Source organism: Hippocampus zosterae, chromosome 2 (genome assembly GCF_025434085.1).
Source record: "Hippocampus zosterae strain Florida chromosome 2, ASM2543408v3, whole genome shotgun sequence".
In the NCBI taxonomy this organism is placed as follows: Eukaryota; Metazoa; Chordata; class Actinopteri; order Syngnathiformes; family Syngnathidae; genus Hippocampus; species Hippocampus zosterae.
Window position 1 is genome coordinate 17,629,859 of NC_067452.1, and position 26,661 is coordinate 17,656,519.

Sequence of the window (26,661 nt, forward strand, 5' to 3'; positions counted from 1 at the left end):
AAGTGCCTCAGCTTTGAGGGGTTGATCCTGTTTCTCCTCTCTGTTAATATTTGCCCTGTTTTGGAGAAGATTCTCTCTGAGGGGACAGATGTTGCGACAACACACAGCCAACACAAAATGGATGAAAATCCCTTGCAATCATTTTACCCAGTTCCTCGTCAAATGTGTTCTGTTTTGGTGGTTTTATAGCTTTTTGCATAAAGTGGCTCATAGAGCTCTGGGTTGTACATCTAGGCAGTTGTGACATTGCAGCAGCAGCAACAGTTGCAGACACACTAGCACCTTCATTAATATCTGGTTCCCTTGCTTGTCTTTTCTCTTCAAATTGTACTGATGGGTGGACATTTCTGATGTGCCTGTGCAGGTTATTTGTGGAGCCTGATCTATGGGATATTTTAACCTTGCACAGTCTACACGCTGCCTTTGAACTATCGATTACATTGAAATGAGTCCACATTTCACTGCGTTTCCTATCCATTTTCTCACCTTTCCACTTTCCACCGTGTTGTTTTTTTTTCACTAACTAGCTCTCTCGTCTCCTCGTCTGTCTTGTTCGCGTGCTGCTCAGTGTGCTGCTGTGTGTGTCTCTTCTCTAACCCCTCCCCCTTCTCTAAACTGCAGCGTGTGTGTGCGTGCGTGCGTGCGTGCGTGTGTAACCCTCCCCTCCGGCTCCCCAATGAGGAGCCGGCTCCCAATGAGGTGGGAGCCGGATCCCATCGTTCACTTCAAAGAGCCGGCTCTTGGAGCCGGCTCGTTCGCGAACGACACATCACTAGTCTAGTCACACGTGGAGATCAGATGGAGACTGTTGTTGTGAATGCCGCCAACGTGGACCTCAAGAAGAACCTTGTGAACGGCGAGCGGCAATTGAGGAGGCTGCGGGAGCTCATCCTTAGGCTGGAGCTCCACAATAAGCGACGGTCTCCCACTCGGGCCCGGGGTCACAGCCCTTGCACGCCATCTTCATGTCAGCCGGGCTCGCCAGGACCACCTGAACACCGTGTCGAATATTTGCAACAGCAGGGCCAATACGAACCGTTAGTTCTGGACGACGTAGAACTTTTGGACTTGGAACTGATTGGATTTTCTGATCATGAAACTTGGTGAGTGTGTACATGTTGTTTTAATTACATTCAAACACATTTCACGTGCTTTTTTAATCAATTGGTCCTGTTCCTATTTGTACATTTGGAAGCAAACAACGCCACACTGGGTCAACCCCAGAATCCAAGCTGTCTCAGCAGAAAACTCGGAATCAATAATTGGATGATTATGAAGTTTGTCTTGGAATGTGTCACGAGTGACGTGGGAAATTGTATTCACTGCATTCGAAAAATGATTTGTTTACTGCGAATTAGTCTTTGTTGATCCGTCTATGCCAGTAATATTCAAGGGTCTATTTGGACGTTTATAGTTGCCGTTTTAAATATATTTGTATCCATACTGAACATTTAGTTGTAACATTTAATGTTTAGATTTAACTATTAAATGTCACTTGTTTGTAAACGTGTAAACAGTGACTCTCAAAATGACTTTTTCTGTAATCATTGGAGCTAAATTTGACAATATTGCTATTTTTATAATGTTTAGATTTAACTATTAAATGTCACTTGTTTGTAAACGTATAAACAGTGACTCTCAAAATGACTTTTTCTGTAATCATTGGAGCTAAATTTGACAATATTGCTATTTTTATCCAGCGTGAGCTTTACAAACCTCACCCTATCCTGGATTAGCCAAGATGTTTCTGATTTTAAAAAATAATTTTGAAACGCGTTAACTCAGTGATCACACACTTTTTGGCTGACAGTCTTTGTGTCTTTACAGGTTGTATGTGCCACCCAAAACCAATAAGAAGAACTGTGAGAACTATTTAACACCTTTGCAGTGGTGCCGGCACATTCTGGAAGCTCCTGAAATGAAGCTAGCAAGGCATGACACGCGCCTCCAACTGCAGATAGGTGTGAGATGGACTTGGTTACAATTATTTGTTTTTCTACTGTAACGTGTTCTAACTAGAAGTGTGCAAAACCGTTACAAGGTTAACATTTTGCATTGGGATTAACAGGAATTTTCAAATTGAATAGTGGTTCAAGGAACTCGAATGCAGTTCATACTGTAGTTCATCATATTACAGACTAAAACAACATTAGACTTCATGCAAGTATAATAGTACCGGTACCTTGACTTACAAGTTTCTCGCCGCCGCTTGAGTGCAGTGGGTAACACAATGGAGCCATTAGGGTACAGTACAGTAATGCCCTCCCTTGTGGGAAAGGGAAGCTATTTATTTTGTATAGAAGTCTGCTTATCTTAAAAACAAATGTTTGTTTGTGCTTTTCCATTAAAGTACCCAGAATTTTCACTTAATAATCTTCCACACCTTTGCAACCCTGGCTCCCGATGTCGGCCATCTTGTTGTGTCCACACGTGCTTGTCTACTTTCTTTCGAGGCGTAACCGGCCTATGTAGGCTTCATTTTGAGACAATGGTCTTCTGATTGTTCAGGTCCCCAGTGACAGGCAGTGCAGATGAGCTAATGGCACAGTGCCCAGCTCCTTTCAAAGAAGCGTTGTCGCATCAATAGTCTATTCAAGTAGTAGCTGAACCTTTTCGACCAAGAACCACCAAAGAAGTACTCATCTCTCCAACTACCACCAATATTAATGTACATCAGTGCAGTAGGACCAAGTGTTCATCCAAAGCAAGACAAGTTTTATTCTTTAAATGTATTTCATAATATTGTACCGCAAGTCTCTGTTATATAGTAGTTTGACACTGGACTTAAATACAGGAATATAAAAAAAAATTCTTAATGATTGAGTTAAAAGGATTGCACAGATGTTAAACATTTAACTGCTATTTTTTTAAAGCATGTGGGTCTTGTCAAATGTATTGAAATTGCCAAAAGTTAAGCACAACTCAATTTTGAGAGTTACTGGACTAATCTGTCTGCTTTCTTTCAACCGTTTTGAAATGGGTTGTCCTCAATCTGAAGCGATCCTTTCCTTTCAATATTTTCAGCGTCATGCTGGCGTAAATTACTTTACAGCCCACGGCCCACCTCCACCCCACCCGCTGTAAGCAGAGTTGCTGTCGTGTCCCCCATCGGCACATCCAGAACAACTTGCTCCAGTCCCCGGACGCCTGAGATGCACGGTACCCACACAGAATTCAGACGACAACAAAAGTTATGCTTGGGGAACAAAAAAGTTCTGAAAAAATTTGCATTTCTCCACTTGTTTTCAAAAAATGTGTTCATTTTGTTTTCATGTTTCCTTAGCGTCATCTCGCCCTCATTCTCAGAACCCCAGTGGGAGGGTAAGGACTCCCACATTCATCCCCCACCCGACCCGTGGTAAGTCCACTTTTTCATTTCATGCCCCAAGACAGCAGTGAGCCTCTGTTGCATTTTTACATCTCACCACCGCTTGGCAGGAAGCAGCCAGCAGTGCCGTAGCCTTCTGCCACAAGTTGACCGTGACGTCATCTTTCCTGGGGTGGACGAGGATGACTTGGTCCCTCATGGCTACAAACTGCAGGATCTGACAGATGTGCAAGTGATTGCGCGGCTGCAGGAAGAGAGTAGGTCCAAACTCAAATTCACCAGCAATTCGATTTTATTTATTTTTTTATTTCCGTGATGTCTAATCACCATCACGCCCCGTCCCCACTAACTGTAGACCTCAGAGCTCATCGCTACTCTAGCTTCATTAACCCCACCAGGTGATTGTGTGTGTGTGTGTGTGTGTGTGTGTGTGTGTGTGTGTGTGTGTGTGTGTGTGTGTGTATGTGCGTGTGCGCGTACATGTGTTTCTGAGGTAGGAACTCTTGTCACTTGACTCGAGTCAGACTTAAGTCACAGATTTTGTACTGGACTTGACTATTTTTGCGGCAGAACCTTGGGACTTGGTCAACCCTTCTCACTTATTGTCTGGGTTAGGAGAGTTGAACCTTTCAGCCTGACCAAGGACTTCCGCATAGAGTGGAGCCAATAAGTATTGGGCAACTTAAAAATGTACAAGTTTTCCCCATTTAGAAAGATAAGAGAGGTTTGCAATTATCATCAAGGTACACATCAAGCGTGAGAGACAGAATGTTAAAAAAAAATCCACAAATCACATTTCACAATTTCAGATGGGACTTTACATGATTTTTACGTAGTAGGGGAACCTTTCGGGTCATGCAGGATTTCACCTCATGCCAACGAAGTGAGTTACTTATTGTCATCTTTGTGACGATTATCCTAGCTGTCTTCAAATCATTGACCTGGTCCTGCTGTGTAGTTCTGGGCTGATTCCTTACTGTTCTCAGGATCATTTGAACCCCACAAGGTGAGATCTTGCATTGAGCCCCACTCCGAGGGAGGTTATCAGTGAGGTTATATTTCCATTTTTCTAGTAATGTTTCAGACTGTTGATCTTTTCTCACAAAGTCGGTTACCAATTGCAGTGTGACTCATCCCAGCTTTGTGCAGTTGTACAATTTGATCTCTGCAGTCTTTGTGAAGGTGTCTGGTCTTTGTTATGATGAAGACTGGAGTCTGACAGTTTGAAGGTGTGTGCAGGAGTCTCTTATGCATCTAATCAGTGCTAACGGATGCCATTCCTACTGTTACTGAGTGCAGGCTAGAATAACTTCTTAAAGAGCAAGTAACTGGTCTGTGGGGGACAGAAGAGTTGTTTGTTTTCTAGCGGCCCAATACTTATTGGACACCCATTTTCACAAATAAATGATTTAAAAATCATGCATTTGCTGATTTTTTTTTTCAATTTGTCTCTCACGCTTAATGTGTCCCTATGATGACAATCACAAACCTCTATTATCTTTTTAAACTGGTGAATATATGTAGCCCAATACTTATTGGCCCCACTGTTTGTGACTTATTCCTACCTCTGGTGCGTGTGCATGCAGTTGTTTGGCATGCCATTCCTCATTGCTCGCTTACCCAGAACTCAGGCGGGATTATGCCAGCGCTTCAACCTCCCAGGCCAATCGGCACAGCCAGAGCGACACCCTCACACTCAGCGCCCGCCCCGGCCCAGAGGAGGAAGACGAGGCGGCCGGCGAAGACTGCGGCCCGCCGAAGCGCCGCCTCTGCCCAATGCTGCACCCCCACACCTCCAGCGCCCAAGACTGGCAAAGCAGCAGCTTCCTGTCCATACATCCCTCCGTCCCACCTCACCCCTTCGCAGGCCGATTGCAAGCGCCTTTCAGACCAGGAGCAGGTGAGCAATTGTGCCCATGAGTGAGCCGCTCTTATGGCCCTATCACTTAATAATAACATTCTAAGCCTCTTGAAGTGTACTTAAAGCGCTGTCGACAGTGCATTTCCGATCCCAGTTTGATGGGATTAGATTCATCCGCCCGCAAGTGCTGGGAACTGTTAAAGGCGCTTTATGTAGTGCTTAAAGACATCATTCCCAAATGGAGCATTGGCTGTGACCTTCACATGTAACAGCAAGAAAGACACCTACCAATTGATCAACAATATTTGCCCTTGTGTGGCTTCAAGCAGGGAGCTTTGGCCTCTGAGCTTTGATCGTGACAGAATGCAGAGTCACAGACATTTATTTGATTTTTTTTATAACAGTGACACATGCATTCAAAGGTTTGGAGTGGGTCAAATTCAGTTCGCCTGTTAAGCTCAGTGCCGCATGTTAAACTCACGGTACTCTGTGTTGCAAGAACTCTCACATATTAGATTGTATTGTTATATATTTTGGATGAGATGTTCTTATTTTATTTTTATTTTTTGCTTGTCTTTCAGAAAAGACGCGGCACAGCTTGCCCAACCTTTCCCGAGCGCACAGTGTTCCCATCGCGTATTTACTTCATACTAGCCAGAGCTTTGATTCTCCAAGCTGCTCGACTTTCCTGCAACCCTCCAGTAAGTTGTCAGCTCGTCTGAGACTTTGATCAAATTCCCAACTCTGCGGTTTTTATCTTATACAGTACACATGTAATATAGATATTATACAGACTAACGTATGTGCTATACACTTTTTAATATCTAACTACTGTATACTGTGACTCAGTTGGTACTGTTTTTCAAATCAACATTTTCACTTTTTTTTTTCCTATATCATTTGCAAGTGTGAATATTGCTTGTGTGACAGTTTAATTTCCCTCCTGATAAATAAAGTATCTATCCCTGTGGCCTCCCTCACCCTGTGGCTCACCAAAGTCCAGAGCATGAGGAGCATATCTTCACCTTCACAGCAACCACGAAAAGCCACCGCCTATCTCAGCCCGAGCATCAAAGATGCGCTGACTTCCCGGTTGCCGGGCAGCGTGGGCAAGAGCAGGATCCCGACGCTGAGTAAATGCTTCTCCCCTAGTGTGTCCAGCCTAAGCCCGCCTTGGCCCGCCCACTTTGATGACACCGCAAGCCCCTTCCCTACCTGCAAGGTGCCCCAACCAGGCGACACATATAGAAATATGATGCGGTTATTTTCCATGTAGCATTGACAGTACACTACTCGTATTCTGGTGAGCGCAACATTTTCCTGCTTTCAGTTTGCTCACGCCTCCAAAGCGTTTGTTGTACCCCCACCCGCGGGGACAGCCGCAACTGATGGCACTATTTAGCCAAGCCTAAGGTGCGTTTTTAAATTGAGTTTTGCATAAAGTATGTATTTTTCTGTCTTTGTCAAGGGAGAGTTATCACTGCTGCTTCTGTGCTACGCACCCTTTTACAAGATATTTATAGATTTAGAAGTGTGATTGTTAATTTGTTCTCTACACCCCTTTTGGCAATATATGCCAATAATGCTGCTAAAATCAGATGTCTGTGGGCACTTTTTATACATAACTATTAATCAATGTGGTATTGTTAACTTATGGTTTAGTGGTGGTGGTTTGTTCAACTGTTGTTTTAATATACTTGTCTCAATGTGGTTTGATTCACAAAATACACACGAATAGAAAGTTCATCTTTGTTCACATAAACGACAATTCACATCTTTTTCTGATTTTCTTTGCACCCCGAATGTCATGGTTCATGCATAATTTAGAATGACACCATTTGTTTTCTGATTGTTGTGGCAAATTAAATTTATGTTTTAATTCTGGTCTAAATGAACGATTACAGTGCTTTAAAAAGAACATTGTAATGGCAAGCAATTGGTGACTTCATATTTTTAATGGTGAAATCTCAAAGTGAGTGTCACACATCTTGATGTATAACCCTGCTGCAATAAAAATACCCTAAATGTCATCCTTTCACCCTGAAGTTTGTTGCCTTTTCCCAAAGCTTGCTGAAGTGCAAAAAAATGAAAATGTTTAAAGTGGCATTCTTTTAGACAGGCCTAGTATAAAGTTTATGTGCTGAGGCTATTGTAGGTCAAATTTGACCAATGTGTACTAAAATACATTTTAGATTTACCAGTGTTTGGTATATCAAGGAGAATAGTGGGACTCTTCGTGTGTGTGTGTGTGTGTGTGTGTGTATATATATATATATATATATATATATATATATATATATATAGGGCGGCCCGGTAGTCCCGTGGTTAGCACGTCGGCTTCACAGTGCCGGGTTCGATTCCAGCTCCGGCCTCCCTGTGTGGAGTTTGCATGTTCTCCCCGGGTCTGCGTGGGTTTTCTCCGGGTGCTCCGGTTTCCTCCCACATTCCAAAAACATGTGTGGCAGGCTGATTGAACACTCTAAATTGTCCCTAGGTGTGAGTGCGAATGGTTGTTCGTTTCTGTGTGCCCTGCGATTGGCTGGCAACCGATTCAGGGTGTCCCCGCCTACTGCCCGAAGACAGCTGAGATAGGCTCCAGCACCCCCCCGCGACCCTAGTGAGGATCAAGCGGCTCGGAAGATGAATGAATGAATATATATATATATATATATATATATATATATATATATATATATATATATATATATATATATATATATATATTTTTTAAGGGACACTAATAACACTGTTCACGTAGGACGCAAAAGTCACTGCCTGTTTCAATATTTGCACAGATTCGTACAGAAACAGACACATTGCAATTCATAAGACACAGTGCAATTCATAAATGTGACATAAGATTGTTTGATACCCAAACCTGAACCAAAATACACTGAAAAAAACGATTAATCATGTATTTAATGTCAGGCAGCTACGGTAAATCATTGGAAGGCTCAGCCATTCATAATTTGATGGAAAATTATGAGGATTTTCTTGACAAGTGACACACTTAGCCAGTAAGTTTCTCTATGTGCATGGAAAATGAATAATAACCGCTCGGTTGCTCCGTAAAGTGATATCAATACAGAACTGTACTGTACATTGCAAACTACGGTTAAAAAAACCCATTCATTTCGCGCCAGCAGAGGGCAGTAGATAAGAAAAGAGATTCCGTCCGTTTCACATAATAGAAGTAGAATAGCTGGACCAGTTTCACGTGACCGCAGTCGTGTATGTAAACATAACGTCGAAACGATGTTGACAAACTGAAAACTGAATATGTAAAACATAATATGAGGGACAAACTTCGCGGAAACTCGGACTGGATGTCACGTTTACCTGATGAGCTGCTTGACGTGTCGCTGTGGAATTTGGCCATCCCCGGTAAACACAAAACACACTGCCCTTAACAGAAAATACGGAAGTCTAGTATAGATGTAGCCAAAATCTCTTTACAGATGCATTTAAGATCATTTAGGTGCTTTTTAAAAACTTTTATATTTTCATATCTACGTTTTTAGTGTGGCATGACTGCTTTTCTAGTGCATCCATCCTCACCATGTATTTTTGTGCATGTGTGTTTCAGGGAGTCATGACAGCATGTCATTCTGTCTGGACTTGTCCTCTCCTGTCGTGGAGTCAGAGTCGTGGTTTCTCAAAGTGACGGACACATTCGCTCCTTGTTTGATACGGCCCTGCGTGTTCCGCTGGGCCACCACGCAGGCACGCGCACACACATACACACACACACACTGACTGCAGGGGGATTAATTTGCAATAATAAATTTAAGTTTGGATTTCAAAATGTAACATTTGTGACATTGCTCATTTAACTTTTCTGACACACATCGTAAGTCGAACTTGTTTCAAGTTACGTGACATGGGCCCCAAGCTACGGTGTGCATGTTGTGTGTTTATAGTGTTTAAGGCTTTCTTTGTGTGTGCTCACAGCAAGCTGTCCTCAGTCAGCAGTGTGACCTTGGTATTCGCTTCTTGGACCTGCGGATTGCCAGGAAGCCAAAAGATGGCAGCAAATTATTCTTTGCCCATGGTATCTACACTTGGATTACTGTTAAGGTAACATGTACACACACACACAAACACACACTCATGTCATCATTAATATGTACATATTACATTCAGAACCAAATAAAAGAAACATAAAAACTGTCAGATTACAGGCCATTTCTGTCAGCTCTCATTAGTTTCCCCTGAGTGTCCAACTCTGGAAAATTTGCTGAAAATCTCAGTGTTCTATCCCTTCGCAGCAAACTGTGGACCTAAAAAGTCTACACACTCCTGTTCATGTCAGATTTTTATGAAATAAAATTGTGAATAGGATTCAGCACACACCTGTCACCCTTTAAAGGGCCTCTGATTTGTCTCAAAGTCACAGAAAGATCTGACGTGATTTTCATATTAATAAGGCCGTGGATATTCTGATCATGATGTGTGTGTGTGTGCGCGCGCGTGTGTCAGCAGGAGGCACTGGATGAACTGGCCACCTGGCTGGATGCACATCCCAAAGAGGTTGTTATTGTTTGCTGCTCACATTTCAGTTGTCTGACCCCGAGGGACCACACACAGCTTGTGGAGTACATCATCTCAGTCTTTGGACCTAAGCTTTGCCACTCACAGGTATCCTTGTAATTTACGGCTCCAGGCTCATTATATACTCGATATAAAAAATTGCGTGGAATGGCTTACTGCATGACAATGAAGCAAATGAAGGACATCATTTCACTCCGTGGTGGAAGTTTCCTCTGCTGACTGTAGATAAACTGTACTATTAATAATAATAAGGAAAATAAATGGTGGTACTCTTTTGAAAAAAAAAATCCATTCTGAAATTGACTTTTTGAGCAGGATTGTCCCACCTTGCGATCCTGTTGGTCCAAACATCAACAGGTCATTGTTTCCTACGACAACCAGGAAATTGTCCAGCATCATCCTGAACTGTGGACTGAAATACCTTACTGGTACAAGCGCGCAGACTTCAAGGTACATGCCAAGCCGCCACCTCCATGTACTGACGCGTTCATGTCTTTCCGTAGGTATGCTGACAGCACTGATCCAAAGAAGGTGATTTCCTACTTGGAAGCTCAGAAGCAAAAAGGAAGACCATGTAATTTGGATAAATCTATGGGGAAAAAAGAGATCATATCATAAAAGCCTGTAATATATCAGTTAACAAATCAGCTCACGTGACTTCTCTGTACTGATGTGTTTTCCAGCTGGTTTTTACGTTAGTGGCCTGAACCTGACTGAAAACATCACATTTGTCCTCCTCCATCCCTTCCAAAACATGAGGACCATCACCATCAAAGCCCTTGCTTCGCTCCTTGGCTGGGTGGAGGAACAACAGCCGGGACCTGAGGTGGGCAGCGTCAACATCATCTGCTGTGACTTTGTTGATGTCACTCACTTTTGCGAGTGTGTCATTGGCCTCAACTATAAAAAGGCGGTGCTGACAGAGACCCAAAAAAGACACTCATTTTGAATGTGCAGGAGAGACAAAGGGGGAGTGGCTTGTCGTGGCTGCAAGTGACTATGATTAGGATGTATTTTGATGCCAGAAACCCCTGAGACACCGGCACTCCTACACCTGTTGTATTTTTAGTACGATTGTGAATTTTACGGGTACGAGTTGCTGGATGTGAGTCACAGTGCTGTGTACAAAATGTCAAAATTATGTATCAATATGTTGCCACTTTGGAAGCCAGAACTCCCCAGGACATACACTTGGATACTTTTTACATTTTTACTGCGAATAGAGTTTTGAATTGTGTTAACATGTGGGGACAAATACCCCAACACTGGAGTGGACAATGAATAATGGCTACCCAATGCCAAATGAACTTGCATTTTCTTGTCAAGACCATGACTGATTTGTCGTTGATTGTACTTTAAAATAATGTGATATAAAGGACAAGAAAAATTACGCTTGATTGACCTGATTTGTACAATCAACTGTATAAATAAGTTCCTTTAGTCTTGCGGAAATACTTGCATTTTTTTTGTCCGACAACACCCACAAGTTCAGCATTCGGCTTTGCGATACAAAGTACTGCAAACACTTTAGTACAAAGAAGTGCAACAGACAATGCTTTGAACAGTTTAATTGTGAAATGCCAGAAGCTTTCATGTACAGTATGCACTGATGGTAGAAGACTTCAGGGAATTCCCATTTGGATGAAAACAATTCAAATAGAACAGTACAAAGGCAGAAAAAGCTATTGGCCAACTTTTTGCAGAGTCTTGCCTCAGAGATTGGGCTGCATCAGTCTCCCAACCAATCATTCCATTTTTTTTTCCCTGTTGCTGCAGTTCATTTTTGGACAGACACAAATCTGTCATCTCATTCTGTTTGCCCAAAGTCACGCAGACAATGCCGGCATGTTCCGTGTGATTTTATTTCTTCTTCTTCTCCTGCGTGCTGGTAAACCACTGGTCCAGCAGCCTCTTGCTGTAGTAGATTTGCCAAGCGTGCACCTGCACGGAAATGACGATCACCAAATACATGACCATCACCGCCGAGAAGCCAAAAATAAACCGGTAGGCTTTGCCGTGTCGATAGAGCTGCTGAGCGATGGGAAACATCTCCATGCTGCCATAGATGAGCGGAGCCACAGAGAAAAGCCCGTTGCTGATCATGGAGATGACCAGGTAGCTGATGTTGTTTCGTGGCAAAGCCATGAAGCTAAAGGTGGTGGGAATAAGACTGAGGAGGTACGGGTACTCCCACTGGTACGGCGAGGCGATAGTTTTGTGGGACACCAGACTCAGCTGGCTCACTGTCACCTGACGCACAACGAGACACTTGAATCGGAGCACGGCTGACACTCTTTTGAATCACAAGTGAATGAAGTTTTACCTGAGCTGCCATCAGCAGCCAGATCAACAAGTGGACGATGTTGAGTTTGCGGATTTCGGACTTCAGGGCCACGCTGTACACAAAGATACAGTATGGGAGAAGAGGTATGCAACACAGGCCTGATTATCGTGATGAAATATGAACCATTAACTATTTTTTTCCCTCTTTCCTCCGCCATACTTCTCACACATACTCTCACACATACACCCACGTACCCTATCTGCTATGATTGGTGGAACTGACAGAAAGGTCCAATTCAACTTGCATTGCCCTGACTGGATGAATTTGCATGCATCTGTTGCATGCTTCACGTTGTGAATTCCTGGAGTGACTGATTACACATAGCATAAAAGTAAAAAAATCACTGATAGCACTCGTGCATACCTCATCTGGTAGTGTGAGGCCACTCGCTCTCTGTGTTCAAAGTCACTGCCGTCCGTGCCCGTCGCTCGTGGTCCTGCTCGGGAAGCCATGGCTCAGTTCTACATGATGAGACAGACCGATCACAAGTATGAGAGCTTGTACGGTTCTTCATTTTATTATTTTCCACATGCATGTTCCAGGAATTACTGGGCGAAGTGTGGAGTACACATTTGTCATCAACAGAAACATTTCTGCTTAAGTTCTGTCAAATCTGACGGCCCGTCAAGCCAAACATAAGTGTTAGTGGAACATGTTAACGAGACATATTATTGCATTACACGTTCTATATAGTCTAACATTGCTCGTTTCTTGGGGGGAGGGGGGATATTTCTGAATGTGAGCGTTTTACATTACAATGAGAAACAGTCTTGATGTAAGCCGATATAGTCATATTATAAATGATACAAATATATTGTTATATAATATTGGAAATATTTTGTTTGTAGGCAGCCCGCTTCTGTACGCGTTGGGCTACAACTCCGAATATTCCTTGTTTTGATTTTAGAAAGTCTTATATAGCCACAACGCATTCAAAGTAGCCCACAGAAATCATATCACATGCTGCTAGTTTTATATTTGATCAACTCCGCAGTCTTAATCACCGCCAAGTACTTTTTTGTTCCCATTTCGAATTATCTTGAAGCTCTGACCATTTAGAGGTCAGTCCTCTTATTCACTTACACAAGTGTACTGTCACGCCCCCGTTCCACTGGTCTATTTTCTGATTGGCTGCACTTCGTGTGATGATTTCACTGAACTCAAAAGCCAGTGGCAAGCACATTGAGTTTAAACAACCCTAAATTCTAACGAAAAGCTTCAAATGGATCTTGTCTTACGACAGCTTGCAGAAGGCATTGTCTACAACCGAACTGCAGGCTAACGTCTAACTTGGGCACATGGCGATTTTAATGTTGGTCGACAAAGATCCAAACAGTTTTGTAATAAGAACATTTGAAATCATGGAGGACTTACACGTTATCTTCCGCCGTTCGTCAATTTTTCGAAGCATGAACAAATTGCACGCCAACGTTAGCGCTGTGAGGAAAAGGAAGTCGACTGACAGTCCCAACGACGATTGGCCAAAAACACTTCTTCCTTTTTTTTTAAAATTGCGGTTGCAAACTGTAATAGCGACCTATCGCCACCTATTGATTTGGAATGTTTACTGCTTTGGCTCGTCGACTCTGTGGTCCGTTATTACCCCAAGTACCACCTCGAAAAATAAGTACAGCATCACTAGAATTGAACAACATTAAAATACCAGGCCCATATATTCACGTAAAGGCAGGCACATGCTTTCCCCCCTCCTTCTAAAAAGTATGCTTAATATTATTTTATAGTGTCACTGTAACATCATGCACAGCTTGAACAACAAAGCTGATTTGTATTGTACTTCAAAGTTAAATACAACGAAACTGTTCTTGAATGTACTGTGTTGAATGTAAAAAAGTAGGTTAAAACACTGTGCGAAATTTGAAGTGATTCTTTATGTACCACTATTGTGGTATCATACTGTCGTGACAATGACTTAAATTCGTTCATGTTTTGAAATAAAAGAACAAAACTACAAAACTAAAAAAACGAAAGAGGAGTTTTTCAATTTTTTTTCTATTCAGTCCTTTCAATACATATCTAGCGATTTGATCTTTTGCTTGGTTTCTCAAAATTGTTCTATCAAATATATCTACTGTATTCATGATCATTCTATTGAATTTTCTCTTTTTAACACTTGAACACTTTTTTAATAATCAAATAAATATTTGTAAAAAAACTGCATGAATATTAATTTTACCTGGTTAATGGGATTTTTGAACGTCTGCACACAACATCTGCAAATCTAATCAGGGCTGTAGGAAGTCACCTTCATCTTGAAGTGTGTTATGCATATTTTGAGCGATGAAAAAAAGAGTACAATATATAATTTTATGTTAATCTTTCGAGATCACACTTTTCTTACAATTCACAACTACAATGAAACAAATGAACAAACACAAATAAAGTACTTTGTTTGGATATTGGGCTTCCGCACCACCCGCCTGTCAAATCTGCATGCTGACACGTCAAGTGCTCGCAAACGTCTCTGAAGAAGGTGAATGCTGATCACTGAAATTGCACAAGGTCTGAAGAATGAAGTGATACACATTTTTGAGACAAATAACATACACTTCAATCGGACACTTTTATTTATTTTATTGGACACTTTAATTTATTTTTCCCAAACCACGCAGCACCGCAACATAAGGATGAAAGAGGCGCATGCTGCTCCGGAGCTGTGGGTTGCCGACCACTGTATGCTTTTAGAGTATGTCCTGTAAGCGATGTATTTGTATACAAAAGCGTATACAGCATGAATTCAAATATTTTCCTTGTATGCTACCTAATATGTCTGTTAAGACCAGCTGTAAGAAAAAGGAAACAATCACGACTAAATGATTGTCATTTCAGCTATCTTCTCAGTCAGGAGACAGAGATGTATTTGCTGCCTCAAAATGACCAAATTAAACATTCAACAAAGTAAAAATGAGTTTTTGTACTTTTAACAGACCGATTAGCACATTTATGTAAAGACCGCTTTGTTCATATGTAAATATAGATAGAATAATTTTAATGAAATCCCAAACAAAGATTGTCATTATGTTGCCGGAGCACATCCAAACCGTTTCACTTTACATTTTCTGTCTCAATCATCGCTTTTCTAAATACAAGTGTTTTCAATCAGATTGCGTACAATAAGTACCCAGAAAAAGTGGCGTGGACATACGGATCAGCATAAAGTCCTGCTGCCTGGTCAGATGGCAGTTGAACATGCACAGTGTCAGCCTGCTGTAGAGGAAGCACAGCACTACCGGATGCCTGATCCAGCAAGCCTTTGGTGCACTCATCGTAAGTGTATAGCATGGGCTTGTTGTTCTTCATCAGTGCCACCCACACGTTACTCCCTTTGCAGTGGACATGGTAAGTAAAATAGTAAACCCCAGGTACACTGCATGTAAAAACACCATTTTGCGGACTGTAGTCCCGATTGCTGTTCTGCAGGACTTTATCAAAAATCACAGGAGAACCGACAGGAGGAAATGGATCGGTGAGCTTTGCTGTGAAAGATGGCATCTCCAAGGCATTTTCACCAATGTACCCACCATTAGTTGGCTTTTTGTATGCTTGTTTTTGACTACTGTATGGACCCGACACTGGGAGGGTTTGTCCAAGGACAGGATATGTCGCAGGTATTCCTGGAGGACCTGGTGGTCCAGGTGGCCCTGGTTGTCCAGGGAGACCCTGAGGTCCAATAGACCCAGGGTTACCATTAGGACCAATCTGACCAGCCTGTCCAGGTATTCCTTCACCCGGATAGCCCGGCATCCCAGGAGGACCTGTTTCTCCTTTTTGACCGGGCATTCCAGGAGGTCCAATTGGTCCACCCGGTCCCAAAAGTCCTGGGATGCCCTGAGGTCCCTGATGGCCTTTATCGCCAGGTTGGCCTGCCTCTCCTCTTGGCCCTGGTAACCCTGCAGTTCCAGAGGCACCAAATAAACCCCTGTTGCCTGGTTCCCCTTTGGGGCCTGTTGGTCCTTGAAATCCTCTCAGTCCAGGTTGCCCGACTCCACCTATGAACCCTGGCTGTCCTGGGAGTCCTGGTAACCCAGAATCCCCTTTTAATCCAGGATTTCCTTTTGGCCCCCCATCACCATTTTCACCCTTTTGTCCCGGGAAGCCACTACTTCCTGATGGCCCCATTGGGCCTGGTGGACCAGGTCTGCCACTCAAACCTGTAGGACCAGTGACACCTGGAAGTCCTTCATGACCCTTTTCTCCTTTTAGACCTGGTGATCCGGGAAAACCATTATGTCCTTTATGACCCTTGGGTCCTGGAAAACCTTGTTTGCCATAACCAGGCAAACCTGGACTTCCTGGCAATCCTGGAGAACCTGGTTCACCTTTGCCTCCAGGAAGCCCAGGTTGGCCTGTAAAGCCATCCTTCCCTGGTTTTCCAACTCCAGGTGAGCCCGGTAAACCTGGCTGGCCTCCGTCACCAGGTGGGCCTGCTGGTCCTGGTTCACCACGAGGACCAGTTTTTCCCGGCATTCCTGCCTGACCAGGAAAACCATTCACACCAGGTTTGCCAATCCCAGGCATCCCGGCATGTCCAGGTGGACCTGGTGGTCCACTAGGCCCTTTCAACCCAGGCAAACCAGGAATACCAAGTCCTTTTTCCCCTCTGGGGCCTGGTTGGCCAGGAAGCCCAGGAGAACCTCTTTGACCTGGCTCTCCTTGAAGACCTACTTGTCCTGGGAGACCTTGACCGCCTACCTTTGCAATTCCAGGAAGGCCAGGTGGACCTGGAAGTCCTTGAGGACCATGAAGTCCATTTGGTCCCTCACGACCATTAGGTCCTGGCTCACCTTGAGGCCCAGGCAATCCAGGTCCTCCTGGTTTTCCAGGCAATCCGGGAAGTCCTGGTTTACCTATTCCCGGGTACCCTTGAGGACCAGAAGGGCCTGGTTTTCCGGGTACTCCTTGCAATCCTTGTCCTGGCAGCCCTGGTGGTCCTTGAGGTCCTGGTGGGCCCTCAACTCCAGGAGGTCCAACGCGGAAACCTTCTCCACTAGAACCAGGAGGAGGTGGACCTTTGGCTCCTCTGAATGTTTGTCCTTAAAAACAATAAACATTTGATCATGAAAGGTGAAGATTACAACTAAGAAACAAACAGTCCTCAGTTCTTTAATTATTTCATTTTCAATTATTTAAAAAAAAACCTGGCACCTTTGTTTTTCGTCACTAGCCGTTCTTTGCCCAACTCAAATGGAAGCTGAGGGAGCTCCACACCGTACTGACCAAGTAACGGCATGTCATTCCCTAAGACGGGCTGTTGTGGGTGGCCATCGTTGTACTGTGGCTGGCCCTGGTATTGATGCAATGATGTTTTGCTTCTGGAGAAGGAGCCACCATGTGCCAGATGAAGCACAGCGATGATTATGTGGATGCGATGGAAGATTGTAGGAACCATATTCTACTGTGGAGAAGAAGAAAAAAAAACCTAAGTACTGTTCGTGAAGTGCATCTGGAAAGTGCATCTTTTTTTCTACATTTTTTTATGTCAGTCTTCTTGATTAAATGTTTTTTACTCAAAATTATAGCTCTCCAGCATTCCTCCAGAAGGACAACCATCTTTGCCTCATCTACCTTTCAAGTCACTAAGGTCGAGTGGCCAGACCAAAGCCACTCCTTAGCAAAAGTAACATGGCAGCCCATCTGCCATTTACCCAAAGGCATGCCATGAGCGACCAAATTCTCTAGTTGAATGAGACAAAGATTGAACCATTTGACATGACTGCCAGACTTTGGTGAGACATGTTTGAAAACAGGTTACTGCACAAAGCTCTAATCCTTACAGACAGGGAAGCACGATGGTGGCATTATCATGCTGTTTTTCAGCAGCAGGAAATGGGACACTCGTCAGGAATGAGGGAAAGATGAAATAAGGCTGGGTTGTGATCGTCGACTTCACAGTGCAGAGGTGCAGGGTTCGATTCCGTCTCCGGCCTTCCTGTGTGGAGTTTCTATGTTCTACCCGTGCTTGCATGGGTTTTCTCTGGGTACTCCAGTTTCCTCCTACATTCCAAAAATATGCATGGCAGACTGATTGAACACTCTAAATTGTCCTTCGGAACGATTGTGAGCATGAATACAATACAATACAATACATCCTGATTTATGGTCACTTGTCAATGTGTGCCCTGCGAGTGGCTGGCAACCATTCAAAGTGTCGCCCGCCTACTGCCCGAAGATAGCTGGGAGAGGCTCCAACACACCCCGTGACCCTTAGAAAATGGATTAGAAAATGGATGGATGGAAATAAGGCTGAAACATAACATGTGGGAAAAGTTGAATGTTGTGAAGACTTGAACTTACTCGTGTAGCGTTCCATTGTGAACAGACGTGTTCAATAAAGATTTTTTTTTAAGCGTGGTTTCGGTTTTCGAACAAGTCGGATTTCGAACAGCCTTCTGGAATGGATTATGGTTGAAAACCGAGGCATGACTGTATTCTTATTTAAGCTGCAATAGGTCAACATTGGATCAACCCCCCCTCCAGTTATGAGTGCCACTTTGGCTTACCGGTACTTTTGAAGTTGATTTCTTCACCAAGTAAATGTCTTTGTCCACTGCCTCGCCTCACATTAGGTTGCTTCTCGGACTCGGTTCCAAGGTATGAGTGGGAAGGTGGCCATGTAAGGGCTCCAGTAAGGTCTCAGCTCTGCCAAAAAAACATGAATTGCAGGTTAGACTTGTACCTTCTTCACCTTCATGTAGGGGCACTACAATGCACGCACATTTCATCAACAGAAAGAAACGCAGAGAGACTAAGACTAGTTATCATAAGTATACTTAGAATTTCTAATATTGGCTGACATTAGTTTGCGCAAGTGGTCATTATGTTGCGGCCTGTCAGTGTTTTGGTTGTGTTCATTGGCTTAAACACTTGACAAGTCCAAGTCCAACATTGTCACAACGTTTGAAGAATCTCCAACTGCTCTCTAATGTAAAGATCTAGCACCATGGACAGAACCCCACACTATTTCACATTCCTCATTTCAACATCCTTATTCTTTGGGAATCATCACTTTTTCTGTCCTAGTGAGAGCAATTTAGTTCCCATGTTTAACCCCCCCCCAAACCCCTTTGATTAAGTGTACTAACAAATATAAAATTAATATTTTATGATCATCAATGGCCATAATACATGTAAAAATAATTTCTGTTAATATTATATTAAAAAAAACACTTTACACCCCATGGTCAGGCTGGTTCTTCTTTTACAATAAAATTTGCAAGTAAGGCACAAAAAGTGATAGCAGATCACACACACCCAATCAGACATTATTTTTTTTTACTGAAAATGTTGAATTGTTTGAGGCATTCAGATTCAGTCTGATCCGAAATAAATAGTAAATCAAAACCCTAAATAATAGTAACAAGCTCTTCGATTAAAGAAGAGCAGTAGCACATGCTTGATGTAGACTATTGCAGATTTATGAGCAGGTAATACATAGTAAAGCTTACATAAATGAAGCTCACCAGATGTTACTATCGTGCATGAAATGAAACTATTCATTGTTGAATTCTAAAACACCATCGCTTCCCTCTTCATAACAGAGTTCTTTTTAATTTGTGAGTCTCAGTATGATTCCAGAGGTTTTGGGAAGCTTATTGCACAAGTACAAAAAAGCTGTTGAAGAAGTTAAAAGGGGACGTTGTTTTGTTGCCAGTCAAATATTGGAATGACGCAAATCTCGTATAAAGTGAAAATTTGTGTGATTCACTTTTAAATGTGTGTCAATAAAAAATTGTCTGTGATGGGGTATTTTTTTCTTTCTTTACATTTGGAAGCTGTTAGCTTAAGCAAATGTTTTATGTTTGTCAGAAAAAAAACCCCAACAAAATACAAAAAACGATTGTAATGATTTGTGTGTATAGTATGGAAAATATGACTGGATGGTGACTGAATAAGATGAAATGACTAATTGATAATTAATTGATAATTTCACCTCTCACAGCATTTGAAGGTTAGTAGTGTTAGTCCTTCTGGCATGTTATTACCATGTTACCCTGATTAGGAAAGGACAGAGCCGACTCTTCCTACTCAGGAAACTGAGGTCTTTTGGGGTTCAGGGGTCGCTCCTTAAGACTTTCTATAACTCGGTGGTGGCCACGGCCATCCATTATGGCATTGTCTGCTGGTCAGGCAGCATCTCAGCCCGGGACAGAAAGAGACTGGAGCGACTGGTCAGGAAGGCCAGTTCTGTCCTGGGCTGCTCCCTTGACACTCTGGAGGAGGTGGGCAACAGAAGGATGCTAACTAAGCTAAAAGCTATGATGGCCAGTCCCTCCCACGCTCTCCAGCCCGCCCTGACAGCACTAGGTAGCTCCTTCAGCCAGAGACTGTTACACCCGCGCTGTAAGAAGGAGAGATACCGACGCTCGTTCCTACCGACTGCTGTCAGGCTGCTGAATAAAAATAACAACAATAATAATAATTAAATGATATGAAAAACAATTGTAAATAGCACTGCGATTTATCCATTTTGTATTTATATTGCACTTAATTGAACGGTGTTTGTTTTTTCTTCTTTCTTCTTTCTACCCACATTCTTGCTGCTGGAGGCTGTAAATTTCCCCAGTGTGGGACAAATAAAGGATATTGTATCTTATCGTATCTTATCTTATTCCATTTTACTCAACAAACAACACATTTGAAAAATCCACAGCCTTTATTAAGGGCAATGACATACATTGAACCCAAGCTCCAAGACTACATCAATTTGACCTATTTTAAAGAGAACAGCATGATGACGTCAAGACACACTGGATCAATTAAGATCATTTGCCATGTCATATGACAGAGTCCACAATCAGTGGGTCAGCTCCTCCTCTATTCTTGCATGATGTTGAGGATTTGTCATATTTGTAGGGGGGGGGGGGGGGGGGGACAAACAAACTTGCAAGATGTCATCGTGCTCAGTGATTGGACTATTTTTGACTTGCACCACTCAACTGATGCGGCCAAAAACCAAGTGTGTGTGTGTGTACTTGCATACATCTATGATGACAACAGTTAAAAGAGCATTCTGTGTGTAAACAATTGATAGCTATGCCACCAAATGTGATTAGCAAGAATTTGCAATGAAACCTGCAGCAGAGTGCATGTCATGTAAATGGCTCACTTGAGGTTCGACGATCCACGCAGCACACGCTTTTTTTCCGGCTCATTCAAACAATGCGCGTACATGCACCTACAGTAATTGCACTCCAATACAGTACACAGGCGTGGTGTGTGACTCATTAACAGAATTGCCTTGAAGTTCCGGGAGCCACAGGTCACCTGACGTCTCGCCACAGTTTTTATTTCAGACAAATGTCAACAAACGAATTTGTTCAACTGCACCTTTTGCACCCATAATTTATTGCCATCACCTCATGTGGTTGCTTTGTATCATATTTATGGTGGCTCCCAAAGGCACTCAGCCATGTTTTATGGATTTGATGGGCCAAAAATAACAAGCTAGCAACGAGACGATGGGAAATTTACGGTTTACAGCTGCAATAGTTTAATTCTAGATTGTAAACTGTGATTTTAATATATCTGTACCGTACAAAGGAGTCATTGTTCAGAACTAGTTATATTTCCACATTGCAACAGAGGCAAGTGGTCACAATACTTTAAATGCAAAAACAACTAACTTATTAAAATCAAACAAATCCAATTAGCTCCAAAGATGGAAGAAGAAAAACGAGAGGCAAGCAATCACTGCTTTTATTTATCTGTGTGAGTTTTATTCTCTCTGTTGGATGGGTGTGGATGGGTGGTACAAGGAGTGAATGTGTTTGATCCACTTTCAGCGACACACATTTCTTTATATTTTATCCATCAACTAAGAATATTTAGAGAGACTCTGTTGATTTTTTTCTTTCTGAGATCAAGCTTTGTGAAATGTACTGAGTTTATGCAACATGCTCCAGCACAGAAGTGCCACCTGACCTGACCAGCTGCCATAACAAGATATGACAACCCAAGAATTAGAATCAACCGTTGGTGGTCCTGCAAGGCCTTCCCGACTGTCCTGAACACTATCAGAAGCAATTATCTTCATTAAAACCCTAAATTCCAATCCTTGTTGCATGAAATTGTATTGATTTGTTCCCAGCAGTCTATTCTCTTCATTTTGTAGCATCTCTCCAAGCTGCACGGCTCGCAGACGTGGATGTGAATGATGGATTTTTTTCATCTTCTGTTTGCGATGTCATCTCATCTGCCCACGGCCTTCTCAATCTGGAGTGCTGACCCAAGTAATATTTACAAATATGAATGCTTATTCAATCAAATCAATTTGAAATGTATCCTCACAGAGCCAACAAGCTGGCCTACGATGACATCAGCATTTTTCCATCCTCTGATTGTTTGTTCAGAGCAAAACTTGTTACCGTCAACGTCACTAGCAAAATACACCGACAGACTTTAATATGTTTAATAATCAGCATTTCTTGACAGTATGTCACTGACTGAAATGTTTACTTAAATATTGATTTTTCCAGATGTTTAACATTGAAGAGCTAAATTACATGTTAATTATACTGTATTGCAATACTAATATACATTTTGGCTTCTACATTAACCAGGCGATCGTGGTGGCCTGATGAGGTGGACTGAGTCGGGTAAGAAGGCCCAGTTATGTTATGCGTGGTCTGTCACTGGGCTCAACAAATCAATCCCCAACTCCTCATCCCAACGACCTAGACCTATGCCCTCCCATAAAATGCTGATTGTCTCTCTGCTATGAGGCTGAACGTTCCAACAGTAAAATACCGTAAAAGTAAGTCAAGGGTCAGAGAGAAGAGCCCGATTGCCTTAATCTCTGCAAAATACAAAGCTGAGATGATTACAAAAACATATTTTCTAACCCAACTTGCAGGAGAGGAGTATTTGCGCGTGCTGTCGCAGTGTGACTCACAAATGAGAGACAAGAAAGGAGGCAGCAACAGACACATGGTGGTGGGATCAAGAAGCACATTCTCTCCTTGCTACATCAACACTTCCTGTCTAGGAGACAGGAGTGAGCGAGCGGGTGTGGGTCACAGTGCAAAGACATTAACAAGGCAGCAGACATAAAAGTCTGGGCCTGCTCAGGGAAGCGCCTGTCCCCTCTTTTGCACCCGTCAATGACAAGTGGCGCTGGTTCAACAATAACACGACAGAGGCTGGTCTCCAGGAGGACAAGATGTTGTCTTTTTAATGTTAATGTGGTGCTTGTGAGCTCTTTGGATATTCTTACAGGAAAGCATTGTCTCTGACCCTCATCAAATTAAGCAACAAGCACCAATTCATCCCAAACAATCACCCAATGTCAGGTTTAAGGTGGCGGATGCACAGGAGGGATAGACAGACACGCATACTGCGGAGTTTGGCAGCTTGCTGGCCATGCATGATGATCACTTCACATTCTGGATGCAGAAAGAATTCTTGTGCTCAGAAGTCAATGCAAGTTCACGGCTACCAAGTCCCACTCATGAGTCAGTCTATATTTTCTTCAGAATTTGACATTCAGAAAATCCTGTGAATTGATCTGCGATGTTTTGTTGGCAAGAAGGCAATGCAGAAAATGCGATGTTGCAGCCAGACATGCCAATAACGCACTTATACAGACAAAACATGAACAACCCAAAAGCAGATCGGCGCTGTGTTTGTAAGGTGCCTCTTACCTTCACATGTGTTGCTGCTATACTGCAGGGTGGATGGAGCACAGAACTTTGATAGGGGTGAGGCTTTTATGTGCAAGAGGGAGGAGCTGCACAAGCAAGAGGACGGAGCCCAAATACTGTACAAAAAGGACCACAGGATCTGCTTAAGGGAGAAAGCACAGACAGCGGCCAACTGCGGAAAGGCAATTGCGGTGCTGTAACATACTTTGGTCGACCTCAATTTCGATCAAGTTGCTATTGCTATCCAAAGCAAGTTACAAATCTCTGCCAGGACACAAATATTGCCTGCCTCGTGGAGCCAAAAATGTTCACCATAGGCGGGGCAAGTGGATGAATTTTCTTTTAGTTTTTACTATCCTTCCCCAAAATTCAATATCCATTTATGAAAAACAGGTGGGAAGTGGGGAAAAGAAAAATCCCAGAAAAAAATGGACAGATCCATAATGTGAATAAATATTGTGTCTTTTATAAGTTGTAATATCACCAATCACCACAAGATGGTGGACATGTCTTAGCTGCACATACACTGGGTTTTATACTGCCGGATAGTGTAAAGGGAGTATCCCTAATTTTTTTTGAGGACTTGGAATGACATGCTGGACAAACATAGTACCTCAAAAAGTTACATATTTTGAGTGAGTTAATTTTTGTGAAAAAATGCGGAGTAAGTTGACTTCGTATTGGATTCTTGTTTACACTGGGGGGAAAAAAAATCATTACACTATTTTGTCATATTCTTCAAACCCATGGTTGTTTGATTAGGCTCTTCTATATTTGAACATTATTGAAAAATGTATTCTCAAAAATGAAATAGGTGCACTTATTTAGTCCAAATTTAAAATCGAATTTTTTTTTGGCCACCCCCAGTAGCACTGATGAAAAATGGGGCCTCTGCAGCATTCAAATTGCCCATGCCTTATTTCATCTCAATGCATTTCGATGAGGCAACGTTGCCAACCAACAAACGTGTTGCTTACTTCGTCCTTCTCTGTCGCGTCGATTACAACTCGTCAAATGCACGACTATTCATGCTGAGATTGTGTAACAGCGGGCAATGCTATAGGAAAAAACACTCTTTGTAAACCAGATCTAATCTCACGACTCGGGTTTGCATCCATGTGCAATTTTAGTGAGGCTTTGAACTTTTGCTCAACTTCTTGCTTATTTCAAGGTGTCAATTCTGACCGTGAACAGCTGGTTCACATTTGAGTAATCATTTTTCGTGGTGCTTTTTTATTTAACTTCAGACGCTTCAGGAAAAAAAACCCCATCTGCCAAATTTGCAGTCGTTTTCACAGAAAATACTGAAGCTGCTGAACTCTATTATTTCCCTGCATCAATCACTTTCAGGACGGTGGAGCGAACTCAGCACACCGCAGAGAGAAAATGGAAAACGCAACCTCACAGCTATGCAGTACGTACCTGAACCAGTTTTTACTCATGAAAGGCTAACACAAATATAACATTTTACAAGAAAAGGCCACAGCCTTGAAAAGTGGTCAATATTCTTTAGTCTCCACTGCTACAGCAGATAACCTCTAAATGCAAAAAAATGAAATGAAATGAAAACAACAACAACTATTTGCTATAAAATGTTTTGCAGTGCCCAACCTCCACTAGAGGGTATTTTATGATACAGTACTTGACTAGCTTTGAGACCTTCTAAGGGCAAAATTGGGACTGATGACTGGAGCTCATTTTCCCAGTCCTCCCTCAGTCCTCATACGCTTGAGCAATGTACTTAACCCTCGCGTTGACGTTTGTTCCTGAGTATAATATCAATGTCCCTGTATGGGAGAAATTAAAGGATTCATTTTTCTGGCCGTTACATCAGGAAAATTAGGTAAATGATGACATCACAGACATTTCAGCTGGTTAACTTTGAAAGAAAACATGTGGAGGAATTTAGCTACAAGGTCAGTGGAAGAAATCATCAGATCGTGTTTCACCGTCATTACATCGCCTCACTGCTGCTCTTTTTTCTGCAACGTTCTCTTCGAATTTACCTCAAAGACACCCAATCAAAACAGGAAAAGTCTTCAGGACTGGCCAGTGGAAAAGTAGCTTAACTGTACTGAAAATCTTTCCAATTTCTGCATTGGATGAAACATCCCGAATGCGTAGAAAAATCAAAGTGGACTAATGTGTTCTGCTCATCAAACCCCCACCCCCCCTCCCCCGGCCCCTTTTTTCTTTTAATAAGACAAATTAACAGAATATGATCATTATCATTATAGGCACATTAGGGATCATTAGTTAGAAGCTTTCCAAAGCAAACAATGAGCAAATTCCACCGGACGACAAGTGTGGATGCCTCACATGGCAGTTTCTAATTAAAAGTGTTTTTGGTAACGTGATCCTTTAGACATTTACCTTGGAGCGAGTTGCTGAATGGTTCAACACATATGTAAAGTGTCTATTAAAAGTCTACACACACGTTCAAATGCCAGGTTTTAGAGGTATTAAAAATAAATAAATAAATAAATAAATAAGAGGAGGAATGAACGTTGACACGATTGACACACCTCTAGTCTACTATGTCTGCTTTTGCTGCGCAGTATAGATTCACAAGTGTTTTGTTTGTATTGTTTAATCAGATCTGTGCGGTTCGGTATAGGTCAGGTGATTTCCATATGCGACACTCACCTCGTCAGATACGTGCTGGATTTTTATCTACCACCCAAAGAAACCTGATTCTGCTTTGAAGATATACAATTTCATGTGTGTAATGGAAGTAAGAGAGAAAAAAACAAAACACAGCTCTCTTCCATGAAGCATATTTGCAACGTGCTGTTTGAGAGCAAAAAACTTGAACGATGCTGCGCAAATCAAGCTTTATCTTGTGCGTATCCCACAGCCTGCTAATAAACTGCTGGTGGGAAGGTAGATGTTTTACACCAAGTAGCACCTCAACAAAATA

At 42.5% G+C, this 26,661-nt stretch overlaps 4 protein-coding genes across 7 annotated transcripts; 2 read left to right on the forward strand and 2 right to left on the reverse strand.

The window, feature by feature from the left end:
- Positions 1-781: 781 nt before the first annotated feature.
- On the forward strand, positions 782-7,227 carry LOC127595830 (SLAIN motif-containing protein 1-like). Of its 2 annotated transcripts, none has more exons than XM_052057723.1 (8): positions 782-1,103; positions 1,828-1,961; positions 3,025-3,159; positions 3,284-3,358; positions 3,439-3,585; positions 4,953-5,228; positions 5,771-5,890; positions 6,188-7,227. In XM_052057723.1, the coding sequence occupies exons 1-8, from the start codon at positions 799-801 to the stop codon at positions 6,463-6,465; spliced, it is 1,470 nt and encodes a 489-aa protein (XP_051913683.1). In that variant the 5' UTR covers positions 782-798; the 3' UTR covers positions 6,466-7,227. The 2 variants fall into 2 exon arrangements, with proteins under 2 accessions (XP_051913683.1, XP_051913684.1); XM_052057724.1 differs by having other exon boundaries at positions 4,915-5,228; positions 6,188-6,341.
- Positions 7,228-8,375: 1,148 nt separating this feature from the next.
- LOC127595841 (PI-PLC X domain-containing protein 1-like) lies at positions 8,376-11,130 on the forward strand. 2 transcript variants are annotated; one of them, XM_052057754.1, is made up of 7 exons: positions 8,376-8,573; positions 8,776-8,912; positions 9,141-9,266; positions 9,669-9,827; positions 10,056-10,168; positions 10,244-10,314; positions 10,424-11,130. In XM_052057754.1, exons 1-7 carry the CDS (start codon positions 8,483-8,485, stop codon positions 10,687-10,689), a joined length of 963 nt encoding a protein of 320 aa, XP_051913714.1. In that variant the 5' UTR covers positions 8,376-8,482; the 3' UTR covers positions 10,690-11,130. The 2 variants fall into 2 exon arrangements, with proteins under 2 accessions (XP_051913714.1, XP_051913715.1); XM_052057755.1 differs by having other exon boundaries at positions 9,672-9,827.
- Positions 11,131-11,293: 163 nt separating this feature from the next.
- On the reverse strand, positions 11,294-13,594 carry jagn1b (jagunal homolog 1b). The gene is made up of 4 exons (XM_052057768.1): positions 13,459-13,594; positions 12,448-12,545; positions 12,064-12,136; positions 11,294-11,990 (listed from the first exon to the last, which is right to left on the reverse strand). The coding sequence occupies exons 2-4, from the start codon at positions 12,534-12,536 to the stop codon at positions 11,601-11,603; spliced, it is 552 nt and encodes a 183-aa protein (XP_051913728.1). The 5' UTR covers positions 12,537-12,545; positions 13,459-13,594; the 3' UTR covers positions 11,294-11,600.
- A 1,067-nt stretch (positions 13,595-14,661) lies between these two features.
- On the reverse strand, positions 14,662-23,845 carry LOC127595827 (collagen alpha-1(VIII) chain-like). Of its 2 annotated transcripts, XM_052057715.1 has the most exons (4): positions 23,742-23,845; positions 18,609-18,741; positions 17,248-17,497; positions 14,662-17,135 (listed from the first exon to the last, which is right to left on the reverse strand). In XM_052057715.1, the coding sequence occupies exons 3-4, from the start codon at positions 17,489-17,491 to the stop codon at positions 15,202-15,204; spliced, it is 2,178 nt and encodes a 725-aa protein (XP_051913675.1). In that variant the 5' UTR covers positions 17,492-17,497; positions 18,609-18,741; positions 23,742-23,845; the 3' UTR covers positions 14,662-15,201. The 2 variants fall into 2 exon arrangements, with proteins under 2 accessions (XP_051913675.1, XP_051913677.1); XM_052057717.1 differs by lacking the exon at positions 23,742-23,845 and having other exon boundaries at positions 17,248-17,494; positions 18,609-18,740.
- Between the last annotated feature and the right edge of the window lie 2,816 nt (positions 23,846-26,661).

Excerpts from the sequence above, each read along its gene's own strand:
- LOC127595830 (XM_052057723.1), top strand. The coding sequence starts at position 799 with ATGGAGACTGTTGTTGTGAATGCCGCCAACGTGGACCTCAAGAAGAAC. Across the intron at positions 1,104-1,827 it reads TTTTCTGATCATGAAACTTG|GTTGTATGTGCCACCCAAAA; the intron begins GTGAGTGTGTAC and ends GTGTCTTTACAG. Across the intron at positions 1,962-3,024 it reads GCGCCTCCAACTGCAGATAG|CGTCATGCTGGCGTAAATTA; the intron begins GTGTGAGATGGA and ends CAATATTTTCAG.
- LOC127595841 (XM_052057754.1), top strand. The coding sequence starts at position 8,483 with ATGAGGGACAAACTTCGCGGAAACTCGGACTGGATGTCACGTTTACCT. Across the intron at positions 8,574-8,775 it reads GTGGAATTTGGCCATCCCCG|GGAGTCATGACAGCATGTCA; the intron begins GTAAACACAAAA and ends TGTGTGTTTCAG. Across the intron at positions 8,913-9,140 it reads TCCGCTGGGCCACCACGCAG|CAAGCTGTCCTCAGTCAGCA; the intron begins GCACGCGCACAC and ends GTGTGCTCACAG.
- jagn1b (XM_052057768.1), bottom strand. The coding sequence starts at position 12,536 with ATGGCTTCCCGAGCAGGACCACGAGCGACGGGCACGGACGGCAGTGAC. Across the intron at positions 12,137-12,447 it reads GCCTCACACTACCAGATGAG|CGTGGCCCTGAAGTCCGAAA; the intron begins GTATGCACGAGT and ends CTTTGTGTACAG. Across the intron at positions 11,991-12,063 it reads GGCTGCTGATGGCAGCTCAG|GTGACAGTGAGCCAGCTGAG; the intron begins GTAAAACTTCAT and ends GTTGTGCGTCAG.
- LOC127595827 (XM_052057715.1), bottom strand. The coding sequence starts at position 17,491 with ATGGTTCCTACAATCTTCCATCGCATCCACATAATCATCGCTGTGCTT. Across the intron at positions 17,136-17,247 it reads GCTAGTGACGAAAAACAAAG|GACAAACATTCAGAGGAGCC; the intron begins GTGCCAGGTTTT and ends ATTGTTTTTAAG.